This window comes from Sander lucioperca, chromosome 19, assembly GCF_008315115.2.
Source record: "Sander lucioperca isolate FBNREF2018 chromosome 19, SLUC_FBN_1.2, whole genome shotgun sequence".
In the NCBI taxonomy this organism is placed as follows: Eukaryota; Metazoa; Chordata; class Actinopteri; order Perciformes; family Percidae; genus Sander; species Sander lucioperca.
The window spans coordinates 19,413,247-19,432,922 of record NC_050191.1 but is presented as its reverse complement, the minus strand read 5'-3'; the positions used below and the strand labels follow the sequence as shown (position 1 = coordinate 19,432,922).

Genomic DNA, 19,676 nt, shown 5'->3' with positions numbered 1-19,676 from the left:
TTATAAATATAGCCTATTAGAGTGCAGATCTGTTCTGACTGAAAGTGTTAAGGCTTATATAAACAGCATAGCAATCAGATCCATTATAGAAACCATAGATGGAAACCCAGCTGATGTGGGTTTGTTTTGCTCCATCTGAAAGGGAGGGGCGTCCGAACTGACGTCACACTGGGCCGCCCCTCTCTCTCTCTCTCTCTCTCTCTCTTTCTCCGCCTCCCAGTCTAGTCCAGTGTCTAGAAGCCGAGAACAGAGCACCATCGAGGGGTCTAACTGGCTGTCAACAGAGCTCCTACGGCAGTCATGGCGGCGCCGTTAGCCCACTTCGACGAGGACTGGCAGGATTTTAACGAGTTCAAGCCGTCCTCGGCGTCGGCCGACCAATTGGACCAGCTGAACTCAAACGTGAGCGATCCTTCGTCGGGCCTAGACGATTTCTCAGACCTGGACAACAGTTTCTCCGGGGAGATCTGCAGCTTCAAATCGATGGAGGACCTCGTCCACGACTTCGACGAGAAGCTGACAGTGTGTTTCCGAAACTACAACAGCACGACAGAAAACATAGCCCCCATTAAACCTATCACAGAGGATAGTTACTTGAAAGACGACGAGTGAGTGTGAATTTCATGCGTGTTTTATTTACGCTAACTTTTAATCTCTTAGCTAGCTAGCCACGTTAGCCTCACCAGGCTAACCAAACGTTGATGTGACCCAGTGAGCAGCAATCAGTGCCGTCCAAAGTTTAGCTAAGTAGCTAGTGCATGTTTGCGAAGCAAACACTTTCTGTCGTATTACAACAACATGTGTTTCATTATGTGGCTAACGTAACGTTAATTGACTTTCACAACTGTAGAAGCAACAATATGTTGCAATGTTATGACAAATACAAGTGTCAACATATTTTGACTGTTTGGTCCTTGAAGGGATGAATCAAGAGTTTGTTTGTGTGTGTGTGCGCAAAGGAGAGGGGAGGGGTCATGCCACGTTAACAGTACTTCATTTCATGCTAAATTGGTTGATGTTAGCTATTAAATCACTGATCCATAAAGTGTAGCTATATTGAGAGTAACGTTAGCTAAGTAATTGGCTGTTGCTCCCTGCACACTTGCTGCTGCTCCTTTTGATATGCGAGACGAGACAAAACGTGTTTGACTTGGCTTTTAGGAGCCCTGCTGTTCGCTCTTACAGCAAACAAACGCAACATGTCGTGTTTCATACATGTAATCGTTACTTTCTGAAAGGTTACACTGTGAGCATCTGTTCTTACCACCTTAGCAGTCCTTGCTATCTCAGTCGGAGGTTTGCAGCAGTTGTTAGAAACACTCAAATGTCACAGCTACACATTCACATGCCAACATGCTGCTATTACTTCCCAGCAGTTTGTCACATTAATCCCACACAAATCATGGACGTCACTGTAACTGCATGGTTGTGTGGGCTGCATAAATCACCCTCCTCTTGCCTTCTGCTTTCTTCTGCATGTGACATTGCAACATGGTGACATTGTTAGATCTAATCACATAATGGATGTAAGCCTTAGCTTCCCCTTCTCTACCAAGTTAGTCATATCCATTCAAAAGTGTTGCTTTACTTGAATATTGGACCTGGGACTCCATCACCGAAGACTACCATCATGTACTGAGAGCTTTGTTTACGTAACCTTTACTGGGATGAAGAAGAGTAGTGCCGAGTCTATAATTTTTGACAGCATTATGATGGCAGAATCCCCCTAAAATGTCACACACGCTTAAAAAGCATTGGTTTAGAGTTGCAATGAATTATCTTTTTTTTAATCAGCTACAGAGCAACAACATTTAGTCGATAAATTGATTAGTCAATAGGCAGAAAATTAATAGGCATTAATTGATTCAGTTATTTATCAAAAATGCCAAGCTCCTAAAATTCAGCATCTCAAATTGCTGTTTTTCTCTGTTTTATATAGCTTTTCTTGTCTCATATATAATTTTTAACTGAATATCTTTGGGGTTTTGACTGTTGATGAGACAAAACAAGACACTCGTAGACGTCATCTTGGACTCAGAGCTGGTTACTTGGACATGAGAATGAGGACCGTGGGTTTTTAACTGGACATTTTGTTACTGAAACTTGGCCACGCACATGTACACTAACATTCATAAATACAGTAGTTGAGAGCTTTTGACAGTTACAAGAACAGTAAAAGTCTCGCAGTTAATGGTGCTCTAAATGTTTAGGGGGATGCAGGAGGGTTGGTGAGACAGGGAGAGAAGCGTCTATAGTTGTTGTAGGTGAAGAAACAGAGGAAGGAGGGAATAGAATAATTGGACGTCAGCCTGGTTAAGCCCAAAGAGCAGCGCCAAGCTCAGTGAGAGTCTTTTCTGGATGACTGCACTTTTGCAGGACGTGCCCAGGCGCTTAACTAGTTCTCCAGGAAGACCATGGCTGAGACGAACAACAGGGACAGCAAGGAGGAAATGGGTGTATGTGTGGGTGTGAATGGAGAAATAAAAATGCGTTTGTGTTAAAGCCAACTCGTGCATGTGGATTATATGTGTGCGAAATGAAGCAGCATCCACATAAATATATTCAAGCAAGTAAATTTAAAGAAATTGGCAGTGTCGAAGTAGAAACAGGAAGATTGGTCCCTTGAAATCTAGACTGGCCTCGTTTTAGAATGTAAATGTTCTCAGTGAAGCTAATCGTGCATTTTGGCATGCACCCACGTGCCCAACACAGTGTCATTGCTTGAGGCACAAAAAATGCATCCTGCCAGCCGTTGCCCTATTTAGAACAATTCCTCAGCCCCCCACTCCCCAAGCTGTGCACGAGCATTCAGGGGGAAACATGCCTGTTATGTAAACACTTGTCTGTGTGAGTGTGTGTGTGTGTGTGTGAGAGAGAGGATATGACGATGCATAGCCACTCTGACACATGGGGTCACAGCATCCATCCTCGCTCGCAGCAGTCACCAGGAATAAGTACAGTGACTTGCACATGCACTTGGATTAATTTAATATTCTGCACAGACTCGATTTCCCGTCAGTGTTTGAAAACATGCCCAATGCCTACAATTCTTAGTTTTGTTTTCAACATGAAGGGTTAGTTTATTATATTGTTAAGATTTATCAAATGGCACATATGCTTTTAATTAATCCATCAGGATATATTAAATCACCCTGAACCACACTCATCTAACAACTACCCACTCTAAAATCATTCAGATTTTTTTTTTAAATTACATGCTTTCACATATTTTGCGGCAATCCCTCAAATCCGGTAACCAGTAGTCTAAGTTTAAAAAAAGATAATGGATTTCACAGTTGAACAGTAACATTTTTTAACAGACTCTGTGCCACCATCTGCATCAACATGCATGCTGCAGAGCATTACAAACACTCAACAGTCTGTTATTGTAATGATGCCACTGTTTCTAAAGCAGTCGATATTATCAGCAAACTTCCAAAAAGACTCGAGTGATCTAAACGCATGGTTCCTACAGAAATGAATTGCATATGTGTTACCAAAACATTGTAGACCTTTGCTTTAAGGTTGGAGCTACCGCATATGCGTCAATGTTTCTCACCAGAGAATGTTTACTAGGGGAAAATGCCATGGGATTAAGGAGTTGTTACATTCGTCAGTGGTTTCAGGCGGCTGCTATGAGACGCAGCGACAGGAACACTGAAGTGGTGAGGGGGTGGTCAGATAGCAGGACAAACACTGCAGAGTAATGCTGTGTCACAGTACAAATAGAAGGAAACGGGTTGTCTTATCTACTGTGGGTTGAAAACGCTTCACTTATCATTTTGTCCATTATTCACAACTTTATTATGTCTCTCGTACTATTGTGTTATTCTCCAAACCTAAAAAAAAAGAATTCATGAACCCCTCTTGCTTTACTCCAGAGTGTGGAACGCTCTGACAGATAATTATGGCAACGTGATGGCTGTGGACTGGAAGACATCGCACACTCGCTCCCTACACCTGCCCACCCTCAACATCACTGAGCATGAGGTACCATAGACACACACACACACACACACACACACACACACACACACAAACAAACAATCACAATCCTTTAGTGTAATATTTTAAGCACACAGTAAACGCACAAGCTACATTTCAATAATCCCGTCCTGTTTTTGAACCTTGCAGAAGAAGAGCCAAGAAACAAATGTAAGCAGTTTGCTCCTCAATCTGCTTAACCACCTGTTGTCTCATCCAAGTTGTCTCTCTCTTTCTGTCTCTCCCTCTTAAATCTCTCCCCTCCTTCCCCGATGGACAGAAGTTGGATAACCAATCTCTGGATCTGTCTGATGACGAGGAGCTCAGGGAGCAGATGGATATGCACTCAATCATCGTCTCCTGCATCAACGACGAGCCGCTCTTCACAGCCGAACAGGTACGCTTTCACACGCACAGCGGCGTGGGTTGCATTCACTTGGTTGTTTTGGAAATTATTAAAACACAGGGCTGGGAGCTTTTTAGGATTCTTAAGAAGGTGGCAAGTAAAGTGAATGTGAAATGTAAATACATTTGCACTGCAAATTGCATATTTTACTGGAAGCTACTTCCTTTCCTGTGTTTGGGGCCTTTCAAATCTGCCACATACTTGCATAATTTGCTAATTCCCGGTTCACACTAAAACAGATGTGACAAAGAGAAAATTGCTTATTTTTCTTTTCTTCTTTACTAACTAGCCTAAGCTTAGCCAAGTAATTGTTCTAAAGTCCATCCTGTTTGTTCATTAGGGTTGGGTACCGAAACATGGTTCCGATGTAAACGGTAGTAACGAGACCAAATAAGAACGACAGTTTCAGAAGCATCGCTGCACAGGACGCTACGTTACCGTTAGCTAGTAGCTGGATTAAACGCAATGGTTAAAATGCTGACAGCTAACGTTAAGCGGTGTAAAGTGTGACTGTATTTCCCTGTAGAGGATTCCAACACCGGGACGTAACAGTCTGACTGCAGCTGCCGTTGTCGTAAAAACAACACAGATGGTGCGTTTACTTGAAATTCGCCAGCCTTGTGGTGCATTCAAAGTTATTGTGTGTGTTTTTTAGCACATCTTAATGTTTAGAGCATGTTCAGGTTTTTGGCTTCATGCACTGCACACACACACACACACAAATGTCAGGTTCTGGTCGGGATATGTCTTCCTGGGAAGCTTTTATTAACCCTTTAAAAATCCCATGATCTAAAATAGTTCTCACAGGGGAAAACTACAAACAGACTCAACTCAGTAGAACCAAAATAGCAACCTTGAAAAATGAACTTATTGCTCACTTGCTGGTTACATTCCGGTGAAGGTAATTGAGACTGTTGTATCTCTAAACATCTAATGATGTAACTACTCACAACAGACTAGTGTGATGAAGTGACACATACGTTTGGTTTGAGTGTATCCATCCCTGATGCGTGTCATGTATCTTACACAAACATCAGCTCTGGTGAGATATGCATGTCATACTGGAACAGTCTTAATCTTGTCAAACTTGATTTTCTCTGACAGGGCAGCTGCAAAATGACAAACCTCTCATCTCAGTGACAATAAATCTAACACAGAAAACACTGTCACATAGTTCCAAACACACTTTCCAAAAAAAGCAGTACCATACACATGTGAATGTACGTGTGTGTGTGTGGTTGGTGTCTTTCAGGTGATTGAGGAGATAGAGGAGATGATGCAGGAGTCTCCAGACCCAGAGGACGATGAGAGTCCCTCACAGTCGGACCTGTCCATGCTCTCTCAGGACCTCCATGCCCTGAAACGCTCCGGCTCCAACACCAGCTACGAGGACCGTGAGTACCGCTGCGATCTTGTACATTTACAAGCAGAGAATAAAGCTTTTAATGTCGTTTGTGCTCTCTCTCTTGTGAGACAGCAGTCTCACACTCTACTGCCACTTGACAGTTATGGAGTGTAATGGGTCGCGCTGTCTGGAACACGAAGAAACAGCCACACAAATGCACTAACATTCTTACATAATGTGTAACAAATGCAAACAGACAGCAATTGCGTTGTTCCTACATGTTATATAATCAACAGCATGTATTTGGCTTACACACAGTTTTTTAGTGCCAGGCTGGTGTAGACTGAGCATATTAACTACAATATGTTGTGTGTTTTAACATATTAGACAGCGCATAATGAGTGTCATTAAGTGTACACACAATATTTACACTGAGCTCGTTGCTCACACTCGGAGTGATTACAGTGTAAGATGAGACACCAGACTTGTAAAATGTATAAACCTATTTTCTCCTTAAATTCTCATCACTTCCACCTTTGATCCGTCTTTTTAAAAGGATATTTTCACACATGCCTTAAAGGAACACGCCGACTTATTGGGACTTTAGCTTATTCACCGTATCCCCCAGAGTTAGATAAGTCCATACATACCCTTCTCATCTCCATGCGTGTTGTAACTCTGTCAGAGGCACCCACCGCTAACCTCGCTTAGCACAGATCCTGGAGGTAACCAGCTCAATCTAGCCTACTGCTAGTGACAAAATAACGCCAACATTTTCCTATTTACATGTTGTGATTTATATAGTCAAAGCGTGTACAAATAACAAGGTCACATGAGACACAGCCATCTTCTTACCGTACACATACTAGGAACTATATTCTCAGAAAGGCGAAGCACTGCTTCTTGGGCGGAGTGATTTGCTTGCAGCACCTGAGAAGCCCTGTGGTGAGGAGCAGAGAGTAACACTACTTTGCCTTTCTGAGAATATAGACAGAGTTACAACACGCATGGAGATGAAAAGGGTATGTATGGACTTGTCTAACTCTGGGGGATACAGTCAATAAGCTAAAGTCCCAATAAGTCGGCGTGTTCCTTTAAGTGCCTTTATTGCAGTTATGATAAGGTTGTTTGTCTAGAGCATGTGATATTTAACTGCTGGTAGTATTGGAAGCCACTACATAAAAGTGATCATTATTATTGGACATTCTAATTTTGCGTGTTCCATTCAAAGTAATTCACCTTCAAACCGCCATCCTGTCATGCTGAGTACTCATCAAACATACAGTGCTTTCACACAACCCCATACACAACAATAACTTAAATCTACTACTTCTTCCTAATCCGTCTACACACCATCCTCAGGGCTGCGTCAGCTGTCTGTGTCTGAACTAACCGAGACTCTGGAGGAAGTGGAGACGGCCATCCGCCGCTACAGCGAAGAGCTGATCCAGGCTCTGGCCCTGCGAGACGAACTCGACTATGAAAAGGAGGTGCATTGATTTTTATCTTCTTAACTTCTTAACATTACCACAACGAGGCGACAACATGAACCGCATCTGTGTCTGCTGAGTTTCTGAAAAGCTGAAAACCAGTCCAAAAATGACCAAATAGTTAACAGCACCCGGCCGACTTTAAAGTCACAATCGGCCAGACAATTCCACAGTAATGCTTGGTTGTAAAGACTATTTTAAGTGTTAGTTTTGATGTGAAGCATCAAACATCTGTTGTGTCGTGGGAACAGACCGCAGTGCTCACAGCGTTCTGTAGGCTGGTGAGAGGGTCAGTGAATCGCTGGCAGCTGTTTCACAATGTCATTTGCCTTTCAATGTCATGACAGTCACTGTGTAATTTTACCGGTAGGTAAAAATAGATTTCTCTAAGAGCATTACATGTATAAAGAAGAAAAATCAAAAAGTTCAAATGCAGGTCGATCCTAAAAACTAGCATGAATAATTTTGTCTTAAAATAGGTGAAGAACAGCTTCATCTCGCTGTTGATCGACGTGCAGAACCGACAGAAGGAGCACCGCGAGCTGCTGCGGAAGAAGAAGAAAATCCGAAGTACGACTACAACCGGGCCCAACGGCCAGAGGACCGCCAGCACGCACATACCAGGCACGGTGAGTCAACGGTGGCACGGCGTGGGAGGCATAGACAAAGATGAAAACATATGCCTTGAATCCATGATTATAGTGCCGATCAGTGAAATAGAGACACGTATGCACAGCCACACACTTCTTCAAAGTAGATGCATGGCCTGACAGTTTGCGTGGGAGAGCTGCTTTCACTTTAGCACAAAGAGTTTGTGCCAAACCTTTTTTTCCTTCTTTCCCTTACTATAGAAGCCTCCCTATCTCTCTTCACTCTCCTTTTTTTCCTCCTTTCTCTCGCTCCTTTTAGCTCCTCACTCTGGAGGGACTCTCCAATGTCATTCAGAATGGCCTCCGTCAAACTTTTGGCAACACAGGAGGGGACAAACAGGTGCCCCTGCTCTTCCTTTCGACTCACATGTTTATTCTTTGCTGATATTCCTCTGTGCTTTTCTTTTTTTTCCTTTTTTACCACTGGCATGTTTTCTTCTCTACAGCTACTGCTGGCGTTTGGTGTCATATGTTCAGTCATTTTTTTCATCAGATTTCTCTTTGTGGTTGATTTTAATCTCTTTATCCTTTTTTTTAAATAACTTAATTTCTGTCTGTCACTTGTCTTTTTACGTATTCCTTTGTTTTAAGCCAAGAATACACGGTTGCGTATAGAGCTGCAAAGATTAATCGATTAGTTGTCAACTCTTAAATTAATCGCCAACTATTTTGATAATCGATCAGTCGATTAGTGGTTTGAGTAATTTTTGAAGACAAAAGTAAAAATTCTTTTATTCCAGCTTCTTAAATGTGAATATTTTCTAGTTTCTTCTGTCATCTGTGACAGTAAACTGAATATCTTTTGAGTTGTGGACAAAACAAGACATTCGAGAATGTCATCTTGGGTTTTTGGGAAACACTGATCCACATTTTTCACAATTTTCTGACATTTTATAGACCAAACAACTAATCGAATAATCGAGAAAAAAATCAACAGATTAATCGACTATGAAAATAATCGTTAGTTGCAGCCCTAGTTGCGTAATCATTGCTTTCTTTAGCTTGCGTAATTTACTCTATTAGGTCTCTGAAATGTTAAAACCAACTACCAGTCCCATACAAGCCTGTTGCTTATCATATGTTCACATGTTGACCTTCATGACATCAGATTTTATGTATGTATACTCTTTTTACAGCATGTTTAAGATTAAAATAGAAGACTGTACAAAGGAAATATTGTCCACCTGTATGTGTAACAGCATTCATTCACTGTGTCTTACACGATCCTCTCTTTTTCAGTACCTAACCACAGTAATCCCTTATGAGAAGAAAGCTGGCTCCCCGGTGGTAGAAGACCTCCAGATCCTCACAAAGAGTAAGTGTATCGGCACCCTCACAGAATCACACACACACCACAGGTCACGTTAACCCAATATTTTCCGCCATTGACTGAATTTCTTTAACAATGATTAGATTAGATAATACTTTATTCATCCCACAATGGGGAAATTCACTTGTTACAGCAGCAGTTTTTCCACAATAAAAAAAAAACCACCAAACAAACAACAGGCAAACAACAGACAATGTGCAAAAAGTACTGATGATGGAAAATTCTGTAGGCTGTCCGCCATTTTGACCGATGAAACACTGAGGGCGATCTACCATAACTCTGAGTGATTCACACAACGGCAAGTTAAACTGAAAGTGTCTGCTCTGTATGGCAGCAGCAGCACAGAGTAGCAGGAGTCAGGAGAGCTTACCGACTAGACGATGGCAGAGGAGTTGGCCAAAACCTAAAGCACCTATTTGGCAAATATTTTGGATTTAGACTTTTTTTTTAGACTTCATTGTCCCCAAGGGGAAATTCTTTGTCACAACGCTGTATGTTATAGCACGCTTACAAAGATGAGGCGTGTCAAGCGAGTGCGGTGAGTGCTGTCGCAGCAGAGCATGCGCCAAGAGTCACCCTGACAAACCTTTCCGGTGTCAGAGTTTTTTTTCCAGCTGACTCCCAACGCTAATAGGGAACCTGATAACTGAACCTGATAACTTTAATGAGGCAATCTGTAAACTGTAACTGCGCCCACTCTGCAGTGGAGGCTCGACCAGAGATCAACAAATGTTGCTGATATCACAGCAGACGAGTGTCCTTTTTCTTTCAAATACCCCAAAATGGTCACGTCACAATGGCTGCAGTGGTTTTAGTGACTTCCGCGGAGGCTGCAGAAAATAAATCCTATGTGCTGCTTTGTGTGGTGTTGACATGAAGAGTGACCGCACGGTCGGCGTCTCTGTTCATCTTTTCTGTCCATGCCCTTATACATGCATAATCTATCAGCTTGTTCTGTATATTGACTATTTCAAAAATGAAATGAATGGCTAATAATATATTATTCTGGAATCTTTACAACCCTGTCCGTTAAAATAAGGGACAACGAGAAAGTCTAATGCAACCTCTGAGACAGACACACACACACACACACACACACACACACACACACACACACACACACACACACACTAACTGGACCATAATGACACAATTAGATGTAGTCTCTGCAGATTGTTTGTTTTCAAGTTGTTGTTTTTGGTTTTTTTATTCTTTGTTTTGCCTCAATGCATGTTTATGTTTTCAAAATGCAATGTGCTTTCTCCTCGATAGTCCTCCACGCCATGAGGGATGACAGTGAGAAGGTTCCTGCCCTGCTAACAGACTACATTCTCAAAGGTAAACACACAGCCGTCGTCGATCATTTTTAACTGCTTCTCCATAATGTTTGATATCAGTGAGCGGTGAGCAACTTCAGTCATGTCAAGTTGGTTCATAGCAGTAATGTAAAAAAAAACAAAAAAAAAAACCCTCAAAGTCTTGAAAACTTTCCTAAAAGGGACTTATATGCAGAGATCTGTGTCACAGCCAGGTGACTTTAGTTTGTGTCGGTTCCAGCTGACATTTAGACATCTTGCCCCCTGGTGTTTGAAAGAGGCACAGAATTCTTTATTTTCAGGGAAGCTGACGGTAGAAAATATCAAACAGGATGCCACAGAGAAAAGTAACACTCAACACAGATTACACACATTACTTAGAGGGAGGGGAAAAAAGCTTTTCTTGCCACCCTTCATTGTTGACCTGTACCTTCCTTGTCTTTCGTCTGCTGCAATGTCCTCTGGGTAGCTCTGGTATGAGAGCAGTGGAAACTGAGGTTTGTGAGCCACTGATACATTAATACAGACTCTTCACCTGCAGCCTTCTATTCAGAGCCCTGTCAAATGCCATTTTTCTCTCTCTCTCTCTCTCTCTCTCTCTCTCTCTCTCTCTCTCTCTCTCTCTCTCTCTCTCTCAGTACGTAGTTTCACTTTCCTTCCCTTTAAAGCAGCAGTCTTCCCTCACTCGCTCTTCGCTGTAGTGCCTATCATGCTGTGCAGTGCTTGTGGCTGCACTACCCCTACCCTGAAACACATGATTATGCACATAATTCCCCTTTACTTACTTTGCTTGTAGTAGCAGCTGTTCGTCTCACCAGTTTCTTCTCTTTCTCACCCCAAATTTTTTCCCCCGTAGTAGTTGCTCTTCCATAATTCCCAGCTCTCCTTCATCAGCCACAGTGGGCATCAAGACACCATTGATCATAAGCTGTTCTCTGTTCTCTTCACAGTGCTTTGTCCCACGTAAAGCCAAAGGAAAGCCTCCTGTTTCCAGAACCATTCATTGGACCATCAGAAGAGGGTTCTGGTAATCTGGAAGAACCCAGATAATGGATTCAAAATCTTCCTTTCTCCTTTTTTTTTTCTTCTTCAAACCATAGACTTTCTTTCCTTGTGGCATTTCTTTTTTACTCTGCCACTGTTGTTGTTCTTAAAGTTTTAACTCTAGATATAACTCCTTGGTCTGTATAGTTCTTTTCATATGTAATGTTTTAACTTTTTAATGCCTGAGTGATACAACCCGGTAAGTCCTGACTGCATGATGACTTGTCTATGGATGCCAGTAATCAGTATTACACCTCACTTCCTGATTAGCCAGTGGCTCTTGAATTGAGAAGGGGCAGGTGTATATTTTAATTCCATGGGCTTCATCAGCAGGCCTGTCAGTGTAGCTCATGCCTGACGGGGAAAAACAAATCCTGGGGGAATCCAGGCCAGGCTGGTCGTGGTATTGAGCATAAATCCTGTGTTTCCTGTATGAAAACCTTCGCTTTAGTGGCATTTGCTGATTGATTGCCCATAATGTCTCGGGGGTTGAAAACTCTGCTTGCTAAAGATTGAAGAGCAAACCCTTTAACTTTAAAATCGTAGGTTTACCCATCTTTGCATGTTGGTTTTGGGTTTATGCTCAATTTTGGCTGTTAGTTGAATGTTAAAATGAAATATTTTGTATACGAATAAGAGAAATTGCACAGTTTTTGGAACTTTTTACTTTTTGAAAAAGGGAAGAAAAAAAAGTTCACATGACTTAAGAAGGTAATAGCTGGATGAACAAACATATAAAGCATATTTTCAGAGAAGGAATTGTTTTTAGTGAGATTAGGGACTTGCCAGTAGCCACCTTTTGTGACCACACTGCAACATCATTTTGTAAATGCTGTCCATTGACCTCTGAGCCCTCAAATAGTGACCACCCCCAACAACTTTATCACTTCCCCAGGAGTCGTCATTACATGAGTCTGAAAATACCTCGTATAACATATTTGCATTAGTAGAAAATGACCCAACTGGTCGTATCATTAGGATAAATAATGTCAATAAGATTATGATAGGTTTGTAAATTGTGTAGTTAAGCTTCTGTTATAAGTTGTGGGGTTTTCTCTGTCTGTTAACCCTTAAACTGTTGTGGAAATGTTGTGGTAGCACTTTAGTCTGTCAGTGATCTGGTCATGTAGTAGTGGAATATGTGGTTGATACTTAAGAGTACGTCTCACTAGATTAGTGTTAGATGAGGCATATAAGCTTTAGCTAGTGGTGCCAAAACACGTCCGCATGAGGAATTGTTGTCATGCATCCATCTATTAACCTTATTAATCATCGTGAGCATGAGAACTTAAACCACCTTAAAGGGGTACTCCGCTGATTTTACACATTACATTTAGTTTACACGCCATACAGATTACTGCTCAGCCGGTAACACGGTCGTATAATGCCGTCTGCAGCTCTGGAGGACTTTTGTCAAAGTTGAGAAGTTGACCCTGATGATGTCATAAGGGTCATCTCGGCTTGGGCTTGAGACTACAAATTTATAACTGAAAGCCTTTGTTACAAACTCAGTGCATGGAGTTTTGAAAAGATGTGGGTCAAATGAAAAATACACTATCGAGTTGCATTATGGGAATTGTAGGATCCAGTGTTTTTGGAGCTTGCCCCATACTAGAGACTAAAACTTAGAATATCTCAGCCTCTGCCTAATCAATTTTGATCGCTCTTTTTTTTTTTTTTGTCTCTTGCAAGTCTCCACACATCATGGTAGTGCAATACTAAATCACTGGAGCACCCCTTTAAAAGCCCATACCAGCAGTCTAGCACTGCAGGTCTGTTGGTACACTAAAGGTTCAGATCACCAGCTACTACAGGTGCACCACACACTGTCAGATCAGGTCTAGTCTAGCTCTCAGGTACGATCATCAGTGTTAGTAGTTTAAAATCTTATTCTGAAAGGTACTGACATTCCTGAGTCTTTGTATGTTTCTGGCAACATTTGTATTAGCTAGACGTTGCTGCACTTTTATCTTTTCACAAATTTCTTTAAATACCTGGACGAGCCAGTGGAGGCAATCACGGTAGCCTCTTGACTAAACCAGGGTAGCATTACAGATGTTGATTTATGTCGTGATTTGTTGAAACACAATTTAATGCTTAAAGTCCTAGACTCTGATTAGTAGTGTAGTTAGCAATTAAACAGCAAAGTAGCATCCTGCTTGGTGTAGCAGTCTTGTGACAATAGCGTAGATGCAGTTGTAACATCTAGCGGCTTTGATTTCTTAGAAAATGCGTTAATATGGAGGAGAAGGTGAAACTCTCTTGAAAAAGCAATCTACTTTTACTGGTTAAACTTTTTAGGCATGTTTCACAGAAGAAAAGGGCATAGGAAGATGACGAAGGGGTGTGATAAAGTTAATGGATGTTGGGGAAGATTGCACAAAGGGTTGCTTAAATTTGAGGGGTCTATTTTATTCTTTTTAAAGGAGACAAAAGCTTATAGCTCTATATTGACTATTTATATGTAACTGTTGTTTCTACTGTTGCCAGCTTTGCAAACATTCACAACCTAGCATGTGCTACATGCACTTTACTGCTGCAAACACATTTCTAATAATGATTAATTTGTTGTTTACAGACATATGAATATCACACTAAAAGGGACAAGTGCATGTCGCAATGGAATGCAGAAAAACTCAAAGCAAATAAGCATTACATTTATACTGTTGAGAAGAAAAAATAAAAAAGGGCAAAGTTAAACATCAGATGTTGTGTGGCAGTGAAACACACGAGTCACTTAGAGGAAAAACATCCCTCAATTGATCCTAATCTTACAAAAGCTTAAATCATCTTTTTAGTTTTATAATGAAATGGCGGTCAGCGTGGCAGTCACTGGAGGATCTGGATCCCGTCTCAGGCCAGAACCCCTTGTCTGGTCTCTTATTAGCGACATATCAGTGTAACGACAATTTAGAGATTTATATTTATATATGTACAACAAAACAAGCAACAGAAAAAGAGGCTGCCTTTGTAAATGCCTGAACTATTTTGTACATTAAACCAACTCCTTTTTGTTGAATGCAATATAATTCCTCAGTTTGGGGTTTTATGTTTACTGTCTCATGTGGTACTGCAGTATATTAATTTATTATGTAAATGTTCAGTTTTGTAACCATATTATTGACTGTAATGGTGCAAGTGTTTGTGCCCACATTGCATTGCAACTCATTTCAAATAAATTAATATGTAAAAACTTGAAGCTAGTTGTGTAAGTCATTTGCTGTATTTAATGGAAACTATGCACCAGTCCAAGTCCCCTATTTTGTTTTTACTATTTTCATATCAAATGGTACATATCAGTATTGAAATCAATCAGGTTTTTGTGTAAAAGTTGCCCAGTTCGATATCACCATCCAACCAGACTGTAATTCAGTCACTGTAATGTGTTAACCTCATCATTTAGCTTCTGGCAAAATATCTTAGAATACACGGTGTATTGAAGGTGAGGAAAAGAAAAAGAAAAAGACAGGAGGAAAGAGTCTGTTTTGTGCATGGTCCTCTCAGTTACTGCTCGATAAGTTAATGGCACTTGCAAGCTGCATCCACCGGATCGATTCAAGTTTCGTTGGACTCACCAGACAGTGCAAGTTCACAGCAGGTTTAGCAATTCCATTACCAAAAAGCATCCAAAGATATGTCAAGATGACAAAAGTTCCCAGGCATGGAGAGCTGATTGAAAATAAATGTGTCTATAAAATAAAAATAAAAGTATGTATGCCTCTTACAAATTTACCAGAGAGAAGAGGAAAAAAACTAAAATACGTAGATAACTTTCTGCTGCATCACCATACAGTATCCTTGGTTTGTCTTGTGTGCTCTGAGTCTATATTCAGTGGTATCATTTCAGACTTCCTCCTTACATTTGAATGTCACATCCTCACTTCCTTTCTCCTCCTGGTTGCTACGGGTACTGCAGTGATCCTGTCATGAGTCATGTTTTCATTGTAAGAGGGAAGGAACTTCACCTCGGCTGTGTCTGACCTCTTTAGAACTCTTAACCAGCCACAGTGACAGGTTAACTGGCCAGAGCTTCAGACCAACGAAAGTGGATTTTATGTGAGCAAGTGGCCTCGCTTGTCAAAATGTTCTACATCCAGGGCCGGTGTCGTCAGGTTCAAAGGTCATCCTCAGGTCACAGGTTGGTGTCAGTGAACATGGTGTGCTCCTTCCTCACTGTGCTAAAACCTTTGACGGTGTCGACAAATTCCTCATCGTCCATAAACTGTAAGGGAAAAAGGCAGAGCTTGCATAAACTGGACTCGGCCTGATTTCAAGCCACTTTCAAGTGTTTTTTTGGCTTGTTTAAATATGTCTCTCTACATCTGTGTGAATGTTCTAGAGTATTAATGTCCAATTGTTTCCCTATGTTTGTCCTGATATTGGTATTTTGGTGCAAAAAAATGTGAAAATGTGTGCAAGACCAGCAGTATTATAACATCACACAGTTCATCTCTGTAATGTGACTCTGGTCTCTCACCATCCCGCTGTCATGGCCTGAAATGTTTGGGTCCCACGCTTCGTCATCTCCCGCGAGGGACTTCCCGTCCATCATCTGGCTGACGCTGCGCCTCAGGGCGTTCACACTCAGGATCCCCAGCTCACCCTGTGGTGGGACCTCATCAATGGGCTCACATACCTCATCACTGGGCTCACATTTAGCTTCAAACACTTCCTGGTGGGAGTGGAGGGAGATATATTTATGGTATGCAAATGTGCAGCTACATGTTTCTGTGTGTATGTGTGTGTGTGTGTGTGTGTGTGTGTGTGTGTGTGTGTGTGTGTGTGTGTGTGTGTGTGTGTGTTTTACCTCTATCTTCATGGTGAAGCCCTTGAGTGTTACACTGTTGGAGATTCCTGTTGTGTCATGCACAGTGTCAAACTGAAAAGGAGAAGGCCAGACTTTAGCAAGAGGGGTGTACAATAATTTACACTCTATAAGTCAATTCTGTCTCACTGTTACTTTGACATCATGACCATTTCGACAGTTTTGTTTGCTCAAATTAAATTGTTCCTTGCTTGATAATAATTTCTCTATACAAAATGTAATTATTGTGCTAGCAAGTGTTTTTTTTTTCTATGCTCAACATTTCCTATTGTGTCCCAAGAATTTTCGTATTGATTTTTTTTTTTATTGGGGTATTCCTAGAGATTAGAAATCTGCTTAATGGTACACTGTATATAACACAGTACAAATTTAGCAGAATTAATAAAAAAAAAAAAAAACATGAAGAAAAAGTCAATGGATGGGACAAAAATCCAGCTTAATGCTAAAAAATGCACATGACATAAAAAAGTCATAGTATAGTATGTCATAAAAAAGTCATAACAAAGTCATAAAAAAAATAAAACAAGTAATAAGACTATATATATATATATAGCAGTATTAATAAAAAGAAAATGAAGAAAAAGTCAATGGATGGCAAGAAAATCCAGCTCAAAGTTAAATAAAATGTACATGACAAAACAAGTCATGGTATAGTATGTCATGAGAATGTGGTATTTCGCTGTGTAATTAGTAAATGAATGTCCCCTCACCAAAACAGAGTTGCTGGCTGGATAAACAGCCATGGGGCTCCTCTTCTTCATGGGCAGGGCCACCAGCGGGGGTCTCTCTCTGGTGAAGGGGGGTTTGTTCAGGGCCTGGTGCAGGGTCATGGAAGGAAAATAGATACTGGCCTGTGCTGCTGGGCTCATTCCTTTCCTGGCTGTCACCCTTGACATACCGTAATATAAATGTTATATAGTATATAAATAACTGTCTCTTACCTTAGTGAGCATGACAGCTAGCAGGATGGCCAGCAGCAGCAGGGCAATGGCTGCCATCACTACAATGAACCACAGCTCCCGGACGAGCGGCTGGTCTCCCTGACCTCCCTCTGCCCACTGACCTCCACCTCCTCCTCCTCCTCCTCCTCCTCCTGCTGGAGGAGTGAGGCTCGGTGAATCTGGAGGGAAAAACGACATTTTCAATTTGAGTTTTGATAGTCATTACTCATTACATGTCTAACACCCAGAATAAATCCTTACATCATCCAATTAGCCAATAAGACATTGTTTTGTGTTGTTTTAAAATGATATAAGCAACATCCTTTTCCTGGGTCCTCAGGAGAATGATCATTAACTGAAGTTTTGTCAGACAAAATATGTAGAAATATGTATATTGTCATATAATTTTAAAAAAATGGCTTATATCTGAGTCATATAACATATACCCTGCTCATCTAAATGTCTCCTTGGTTGCTCCGTTTTCTGTCCAAACCTCCTTTTTCCTTCTGTTGGGTTTACGTTTAGGAATACATCACAAGTCAACACTGTGAGATAGAAAGATGATCACACATGTGCTGTAGAAGAGATAACACTGTAACTGGAGACATACTTGTTCTCGTGGCCTAGTTTCTAGTTTGCAGATAGCACCACACTCATTAATAAGCCACTTTTAATCAATTAATTTAGACTTCTGTACTTCTAAATATGTCAAGTTATTTATTGGTACTTTATACAGTTTATTGGTAGGCCCTAAAGGCAACATGATGCTGCTAAATTGAGAATAAGAATGCTATTATGTCTTTCTTTTCCAGCATGTTCCTGGAAAAGCTGTCTTGTGTTCAAAATACAGTACAAATTCTTGCTTTTAAACTGACGGTAAGAGAAAAATAAAGCCTGAGTTTAGACCCTGGATGGGCTGATGGAAAAAAATGTCCATCCAGAGACTCACCAGTACTGAGGTCCGTGGTTCGGCCTTTGGCGGGGGTGCTGGCAGCCCCTCGCTGTGTGATACATCGATCAGAAGGGCAAAGACCTGCCGGGTTGTTAGGATAAAACCTGTCGCCCCATCAATATTTTACACCTGATACTTTTACTTCCTGACTCCTCAGCAGCACACCGATGAGGAGACAAATGTCCCCATGTCTTGTTCCCTGCCCTGAGGCTAAAGTTTCCTAGAGAGCACAAGGTAGAAACATAGTATCAGGGCTAAAGAGAGCCTCACACAAACTGCATGCGTGGTTCTCTGACGCTCTAAAACTCCTATCAACGTTTTTCTCCAGCAGTGCCATGGTAACAGCCAGGTGTCAAGTTTCAGTTTAGCTGAAGAGGCATGGTAGCAGCCATATGACCCTTCGGATCCTCAGGTGATCTGTTTGTATGTCTTTCTCATAAGAACATATGATATATCTTCTTTTTTTTAAAATATAACATTACATAACACATTCCCAGAGTCAATAGAGTGATGTTGTACATTAATATATGAACTGGTCTGGCATTTGTTACAGTCTTTAGTGAGATGACATGAAATATGACATTAAAGGACAGCATGTTGCAGCATAAAAAATACAAAGGATGAAACACATAAAACTGGGATTTTGTGGTGTTATAATAAGAACTGAAGCCATCCTTTAACCCACAATTTGAGTTGCAAGTGTCTTCACTGTTGTTCCCCTCCAAAGTTAAGTGTGAAAGTTTATTGTGTGAATGCTGATTTAACAGCATAATATATAATATACTATGACTTTTTTCGATATGACTTTTTCATCAATATTTTCTACATACTATACTATGTCTTTTTCAACATACTATACTATGACTGTTTTATCACTTTTTCGACATACTATACTATGACTTCTTTATCACTTTTTTTGTTATGCCATACTATGAATTTTTTCGACATACCATACTATGACTTTTTTTATCAACTTTTTCAACATGCTATAATAAGACTTTTTTATCACTTTTTTCGACATGCTGTACTTTCACTTTTTAATCACTTTTTTCGACATGCTATACTTTACTTTTTTATTACTTTTTTCCAGATACTATAACATGAGGTTTTTATCACTTTTTCGACATACCATACTATGGCTTTTTTCGACATACTATACTATGACGTTTTTATCACTTTTTTCGACATACATGTTCTCTGTTTTCAACCTAACATGTTGGTGGAATGGTGGTATAGTGGTTAACATTGCTCCACTTAAAACCAGCATGTAGGAAATACAGACTCTGACCCGGGTTCTATTCTCAAGTCTGGGCTAGCAGTTTTTGTGTGGAGTTCGCATGTTCTTCCAGACTTTCTTTGACATACTATACTGTCACTTTTTTTCGACATACTA

The 19,676-nt window shown here is 40.8% G+C and overlaps 2 protein-coding genes across 8 annotated transcripts; one reads left to right on the top strand and one right to left on the bottom strand.

Annotated features, from left to right (window-relative positions):
- The first annotated feature begins 207 nt into the window (after positions 1–207).
- si:ch211-57i17.1 (uncharacterized protein LOC565010 homolog) lies at positions 208–14,756 on the top strand. Of its 6 annotated transcripts, XM_035995221.1 has the most exons (12): positions 208–608; positions 3,882–3,990; positions 4,135–4,155; positions 4,265–4,381; positions 5,643–5,784; positions 7,098–7,225; positions 7,705–7,854; positions 8,135–8,215; positions 9,115–9,190; positions 10,478–10,543; positions 10,991–11,018; positions 11,472–14,756. In XM_035995221.1, exons 1-11 carry the CDS (start codon positions 301–303, stop codon positions 10,999–11,001), a joined length of 1,209 nt encoding a protein of 402 aa, XP_035851114.1. In that variant the 5' UTR covers positions 208–300; the 3' UTR covers positions 11,002–11,018; positions 11,472–14,756. The 6 variants fall into 6 exon arrangements, with proteins under 6 accessions (XP_035851114.1, XP_035851116.1, XP_035851113.1 ...); XM_035995223.1 differs by lacking the exon at positions 8,135–8,215 and having other exon boundaries at positions 209–608; XM_035995220.1 differs by lacking the exon at positions 10,991–11,018 and having other exon boundaries at positions 209–608.
- si:ch211-57i17.5 (usherin) lies at positions 14,583–18,570 on the bottom strand. Of its 2 annotated transcripts, XM_035995225.1 has the most exons (6): positions 18,281–18,570; positions 17,332–17,510; positions 17,101–17,205; positions 16,373–16,444; positions 16,043–16,237; positions 14,583–15,787 (listed from the first exon to the last, which is right to left on the bottom strand). In XM_035995225.1, exons 2-6 carry the CDS (start codon positions 17,386–17,388, stop codon positions 15,698–15,700), a joined length of 519 nt encoding a protein of 172 aa, XP_035851118.1. In that variant the 5' UTR covers positions 17,389–17,510; positions 18,281–18,570; the 3' UTR covers positions 14,583–15,697. The 2 variants fall into 2 exon arrangements, with proteins under 2 accessions (XP_035851118.1, XP_035851117.1); XM_035995224.1 differs by lacking the exon at positions 18,281–18,570 and having other exon boundaries at positions 17,332–17,586.
- Between the last annotated feature and the right edge of the window lie 1,106 nt (positions 18,571–19,676).

Excerpts from the sequence above, each read along its gene's own strand:
- si:ch211-57i17.5 (XM_035995224.1), bottom strand. The coding sequence starts at position 17,529 with ATGTCGTTTTTCCCTCCAGATTCACCGAGCCTCACTCCTCCAGCAGGA. Across the intron at positions 16,445-17,100 it reads CAGCCAGCAACTCTGTTTTG|TTTGACACTGTGCATGACAC; the intron begins GTGAGGGGACAT and ends TCTCCTTTTCAG. Across the intron at positions 16,238-16,372 it reads GCTTCACCATGAAGATAGAG|GAAGTGTTTGAAGCTAAATG; the intron begins GTAAAACACACA and ends CACTCCCACCAG.
- si:ch211-57i17.1 (XM_035995220.1), top strand. The coding sequence starts at position 301 with ATGGCGGCGCCGTTAGCCCACTTCGACGAGGACTGGCAGGATTTTAAC. Across the intron at positions 7,855-8,134 it reads GCACGCACATACCAGGCACG|CTCCTCACTCTGGAGGGACT; the intron begins GTGAGTCAACGG and ends CGCTCCTTTTAG. Across the intron at positions 8,216-9,114 it reads ACACAGGAGGGGACAAACAG|TACCTAACCACAGTAATCCC; the intron begins GTGCCCCTGCTC and ends TCTCTTTTTCAG.